General features: G+C 38.0%; 1 protein-coding gene across 3 annotated transcripts; it reads right to left on the reverse strand.

Annotated features, from left to right (window-relative positions):
* Positions 1-1032: 1032 nt before the first annotated feature.
* Positions 1033-5355, reverse strand: LOC133873822 (bifunctional protein FolD 1, mitochondrial). Of its 3 annotated transcripts, XM_062311597.1 has the most exons (7): positions 5151-5355; positions 4364-4642; positions 2945-3261; positions 1984-2220; positions 1731-1898; positions 1491-1553; positions 1174-1310 (listed from the first exon to the last, which is right to left on the reverse strand). In XM_062311597.1, the coding sequence occupies exons 2-6, from the start codon at positions 4572-4574 to the stop codon at positions 1533-1535; spliced, it is 954 nt and encodes a 317-aa protein (XP_062167581.1). In that variant the 5' UTR covers positions 4575-4642; positions 5151-5355; the 3' UTR covers positions 1174-1310; positions 1491-1532. The 3 variants fall into 3 exon arrangements, with proteins under 3 accessions (XP_062167580.1, XP_062167579.1, XP_062167581.1); XM_062311596.1 differs by lacking the exon at positions 1491-1553 and having other exon boundaries at positions 1033-1310; positions 4364-4624; positions 5151-5354; XM_062311595.1 differs by lacking the exon at positions 1491-1553 and having other exon boundaries at positions 1033-1310; positions 5151-5353.
* Positions 5356-5910: the final 555 nt, after the last annotated feature.

Genomic DNA, 5910 nt, shown 5'->3' on the forward strand with positions numbered 1-5910 from the left:
TGGAACAAAACATGGTGGTTTCACTCTCAGACAAAATTGAGATAACTCTTAAATGTATTTTCTTTATCTGCCCTTTAGATCAGATCGTAGGCTGGTAGCTTGCCCGCCCTGTACTTTTAACGGGTATGCCAGGCTGGCCTGGGTTGAAAATTAGTCTCTGATCTATTTCTAGGCTTTGCTCGGGCTGTACTCAATGGAAAGAGAACGTCTTAAACCCTGCTCTCTCTGGGGCCTGGGCTCTTATACCATACCGTGTTAGTGCCTGGAAGGCAGCGACAGATGTCTTGAGGGCAGTGTGCTACTTGTTGACTGCAATGGCAGATTTTTCTTTTGTCCTATTGATCATTTGCTTTGTCAAAACCTCGAAACAATAAGTTTTCCTCGCCTTCCATTTTCTATTTCTTTTACATTTTGGTTCGGTCAAACAGTTGTGCCTTTCTCAGACTTATAGGAGGGGGAAGAAACCCTATCTCTCCAGATGGGTTAGCCAAGCCCAGGCATGTGCTTCTTTCTAGGCCCGACCCAATGTTGCTCTTGTTCGTACCCAAAGAAAAATAATATTTTAAATTTCATTATTTTCTTGCATGCTGCTGGGTGCCAACGATCACTGTATTTTTGTCAACGGAACAGAGAAATAACAAATCTAAGTGAGCTCCTGAATAGCCTGATAGCTTAATCTTTTAATTTTCTCTTCTAAAACCGTAATAGCTATTTTTCATTTGTCAAAAATATAAAAGGAAAAACTATGGGAATTGTTGTTAGGAGTTCAAAATGATAGTCCCTTCCGCTAAGAACTAGACTATTAACTCACAATTCAACTCCACAATGGGAAAATAATTCCTCCCATTTCTAGAACTCCCAAGTCACAACCTAGCTGAAGGCCAAAAATGATCCTTTATTCCTAGAACAAACCCCTAGGGATGTCACAACTGTTACAAAACAGTATTTTTGGATCACTGAACGTTGTAAAGCCAAGGCTCTCGATTAAGATAGGTGAGACCTACATACATCTCACACCAATGTTCAGACCCATCGAAAAACATTTAAGTTGCAATAAAGAATCAACGTTAAGGACTACAAACATGGTAAGAAAGCCATGTTAAGACAACGTAAAATTTTACTATATAGTACATTAGAGGTCAAGGGAAGTCGTACGCACGTTTGGCAGAGTCGAGAGTGTTGGACAGAAGCATGGCAATTGTCATCGGCCCAACTCCTCCAGGCACAGGGGTGATGGCTGATGCTACCCTCACTGCTTCTTCAAAGCAAACATCTCCTGTTAAACGGTAACCATGCTCACAGCCAGGGTCCTGCCCAATACACAATTATATCTTCAATTCTAAAATTCAATTCATTTTTTTTTCTTGTATCCATATAACTATTCATTGCTAGCTGTTCTCAATCCATCAAAATGATATTTTTAGCTGCTCAAAATGGAATGCGCTAATTAGCTTGGTTTGTAAAGTTGCTTAGTACCATTACTAACAAACCTGGAATCAAATGCCACCTTTACGAATGATGGGGGCTCTACTTTAGTGGATTAGGTCACAGGCCTACACGGTAAGCAATAGATCCCAAACAATGAAAGAAACAAAAATGTAGAAAAATTATAAGTTGATTAATAATACGTTCTTATTCGATATCTATCTTGCAGAGAATGCCACTAGTCCAGCGATGATAAACTGAGCCTACCAACAATACGCAAAAATGATGGGTAAGTCTAATACTACCTCAATTGGATTTGTCCCCACATCTATAACAACTGCACCCGGCTTTAGCCAATTGCCACGGACCAGATTAGGCACTCCTGCTGCTGCAACCACAATGTCAGCTTCACAGGTGATCTGTTCTGGGTTCCTGGTAAATGCATGTACGATGCTGACAGTTGCATGGTGCCTCTGCAAAACAAATTGAACACCAATGCCTACTTAATCTAGAAAGAGAGGCACTGTATGCAGTAAATTTAGAAAGAGTGGGTATCACCTGCAATAGCAAGGATGCAGGCAATCCAACTACATTACTTCTTCCAATCACCACAGCTTTCTTCCCCATGATTTCCAGACCAGACCTAATCAATAACTCAATGCAACCCTTTGGAGTGCAGGGAATGAATAAAGGCTCCCGTCCTCTCATGGCGAGATTTCCCATATTAAGTGGATGGAAGCCATCCACATCTTTTTCTAAGCTCAGCAAATCCAAAATTTTCCCCACATTTAAATGCTGTCCCAGACATATCCTTGTAAGTTATCCATACAAGACCAGCAAGTTCTGAAATCATGCATAAAGACCTCAACTACTTAATTGCAAATAAAGTACAGTTAAGAGCTATCAAAACGAGTCACCACGCTATATTATATGACTTTTAAGCCTGATCAAGCCCCTTTATCCGTTTTAGCACATATTCCAGGAATATTGGATCTTCATGATCATTTACTGCATTCTCTTGGGCAAAGGAGACCCTCTTAGATTACAACCATCTATGTCTCTAGTCCAAAATCACTGCCAGTTGTTTTGTTTTTTTTTTTTTTTAAACAAATAAATTCACTGCCAGATCCTATGGTAGACACATGTAAGGAGGAAAAGGCAAAATTCTAGCCAAAGTATTCTAAAACATACATATAAATGTTTTGACTACAATTTGGAATAATGCTATTTAGTAGACTGTTATAAGATTGCCATACAATTTGATGATGTGGGAGTGGAAAACAGCCTTTGGATCAACACTTTTTTTTTAAAAAAAAATGGCTGATTTTCTGCTACGTTATCCCAATTGTACGGCAGTCTACTAAATAACATTACCCTTAATTTTGGGTCTATGAATCCCACAAGTGGTGTAGCAGAATACGGCCAAGCTTCTAAACATATGAAAAAGCTTCACATTGTTTACTTTCAGATCAGGTAATGGTAAAGATTGTAAGACTTATGATACAGTTTAAGAAATTACTTGTGGAAGAGGAAGTTGCACAAGAATACCATGAACTGATGGCTCCATGTTAAGTCTTGACAAAGCATTCAGAACTTCATCTTCTTTACAATTGTCAGGCAGTTCAGTCATCAGTGACTTGATTCCAGCTTCTTCACAAGCTTTTATCTTGTTGCGTACATAAGCTTGTGAGTCCCTTCTTTGGCCCACTAAAATGACAGCCAATCCAGGAACCTTTCCAATGGACACCTTCATCCTCCTGACCTCGCAAGCTATTCTTAACGTAATTTCATCTGCGATGGACTTTCCGTCAATTATTGCAGCAGTTTGCTCATCAGCTGTGGTCAATGACATGTATCAACAACAGTTCTTAAACAAACAAAGGAGATGGATAACAAAAACCCCTATAATAAAGATGAGAAAAGGTGGAAACTGTTATGATCAAATTTAGGAAGCAAACCAAGGTCAGTAGAAGTAGTCTATAAATGTAATATTCCGATTTGTGAAAGTGAAATCCTATATTATATGTATGGATTACGAAAGCATGTATGTGCCAAGTCCCAAATTGGTTATGTACTAGGTGAGACTAAAATATATAAGCAACTAGAGAGCTCTAATTGTAACTTTAAGTAACTTTTTTTGGAGTATAGCAGAGATGTAGCTAAAGTATTCCCTGGATCATGACAAAAAAATTGGATTGTAAGTGAATATGTTATCAAGGATGTGAGATTAGAAACAATAATATCCCATATTAATAGAATGGGTAAGCAGACAAAAGAATTTTTTGGCTTGACAAAGTCATTTAGCGGAGAAGATATAATGGCAGGGGAAAAAAGTATTAGAACCAGAAGACTCAATCAACTTTAAAACTGAACCTCCAGAACGTTCTACAAATAGATAATACAAGCAAACAACTTTGTGAATACAATCAATGAACTCAAGTGATCTTAAAAGGTTATGTCAAAATACAAGACAGCCAGCATCAAACAGGGTAGTAGATACTGCATCTACAGCATGATTAGACATGAAATATCCATTTCGCAACTCCGAAAAGAAAATCCTTTTCTTTACCCTATTTAAACCCTAAAACCTCATTTATTTTCCCTACCCTTTGGCCATCAAATTAACAACCAAAACAATATTTCAAAACTATTTTATTTGCAGCTGCCTCTGCAAACCTGCCACTTCCACTTTCTTCAAGAATAGCTTTTTTGGCCTTCAAATTCAATCTTTTCAAAGCCATATATTAAACTACAATGCTAAGCACATCCCTCTAGAATCCTAAGCCCTTGAGATAACCGTTCTGTAGATTGAATATGCACAGCCAATGTTATTGGGAAAGAGCACGAAATTATGAACCTACCTGGTCACAAAAAAAAGGAATCTCACCAAACAAAAAAGGTTACAGCAACCAAATTGAGGGGTTAAAAAACTACTTACAGCATTTACAGGTCAATGGAAAATCGTGGGTGGTGGAATTAGTAGGCCAAATCTCAGCGAGGTCTAGTGAGACTAGAGATGGAGATATTAGAATTGGGCAGTTGTCATTCATTGCAGTATTAACAGCCCTCGTTGTTGATGGAATTCTGTTTCCTGCTTCCTTCTGCCATGCCACTACCGCCCTTCGCATCATACTCCTTGCCAACGCCATCTTCTTCTAGCTTCGTGTCCTCCCTTCTCCAAGTACTACATCATATAGGTCTGCCATGGTACGACGCGCTGGATTAAAGGGGAGAGAATTGACCACACGATCACCAACAATAATAAAAACGTTATGTTTTATATGGAACAAGTCTAGAAGAGCTAAGGAGCGACATGCATTTACCCTTACAATTTCGCATGCAGTGATAATCACGAAGAGCAGTGGAACAGGAAAACATCGATATACGTAACCAGTCTCATGTAATACTGAATTCGGTTCAACAGGAATGTCGAAATAAAAGCTCAACGAAAGTTTCGAAATTTTTTACAAAAGTATAGTCCTTAGCGGCAAATTTAAACAAAATTAAGAAGAAAATGAGAGAGTTAGAAAGAGAAAGGGAACGGCGAGAACACATTTAACCAGCGTAACCATGACGTCCCAAAGAAGTGCAATTTTGGATGTTGAATTAGATCGATCTCATTTTACTAAAAGAAAAAAGAGAGAAAAGTATTGCATCTACAAACACGGGAATCGCAATTCTTTCCATCATCATAATAGCATAAAAAACAACCAAAAAGAAATTACCTGATATTTAGACAATTATTGGGAGATCTGGTGGGAGCCTGAGGTACGAGGAAGCTGTATGCGATCAGAAGAAGAAGCCGGGGAGCTATGGAACAGTAAAAGGGTTTCTGCGATATAAGACGTTTATATTTTACTGCCCAGGGATCAGGCGGATGTGTGGAGCTGGGACTGGTTCCGCCTACAGCCGCACCACTCGGACAAACGGATAACGTGGGTAAAGCCCTTTCACTAACAACCTTAATACTGTTGGGCCTTCCTCTGTTTTGAGAGCCCTCCATGGCCCATACTTGTCCACAAGGTTTCTCCCAATCTCGCCACTTCGCTGACAAATTAAGTCCCCAGTAAGATTTCATAAATTTCTTGGGATTGATTAAAATTTCTAACAAGTTTTTAATCTGTCCCCATTATAATTTATACAAGATTTCCCCATTGAAATTTCATGAAAAAATAGCTAAACTTTTGTTGAGTGTAAAAAATAACCCTACTAATTAAAGGAAAAGGATATATTAAAAATACGTGTAGGATACTTTAAATAAAATAAAATAAAATAATATATATTAAAAATCTTATATCTCACAAAAAAAAAATTGTAATTACTAAATTGGATCATTGAATGACATATGAGATTTTCCATTAAATTAAGTAATGAATATAATGCTCCGTTTGTTTCGGCGTAAAATAATTTGTGGAAAATAATTTCGGTATTTTCCGGTGTTTGGTGGGAGCGAAAATAATAGTTAACAGGAAAATGATTTCTGTT

Source organism: Alnus glutinosa, chromosome 7 (genome assembly GCF_958979055.1).
Source record: "Alnus glutinosa chromosome 7, dhAlnGlut1.1, whole genome shotgun sequence".
NCBI lineage: Eukaryota > Viridiplantae > Streptophyta > Magnoliopsida > Fagales > Betulaceae > Alnus > Alnus glutinosa.

What these genes read in the sequence shown, in the direction of transcription:
- LOC133873822 (XM_062311596.1), bottom strand. Translation starts at nt 4,574, where the DNA reads ATGGCGTTGGCAAGGAGTATGATGCGAAGGGCGGTAGTGGCATGGCAG. An exon ending in TCCATTGACCTGTAAATGCT is followed by an intron (nt 3,262 to 4,363) that starts GTAAGTAGTTTT and finishes CATTGACCACAG; the next exon opens with CTGATGAGCAAACTGCTGCA. An exon ending in CTGCATCCTTGCTATTGCAG is followed by an intron (nt 1,899 to 1,983) that starts GTGATACCCACT and finishes TTTGTTTTGCAG; the next exon opens with AGGCACCATGCAACTGTCAG.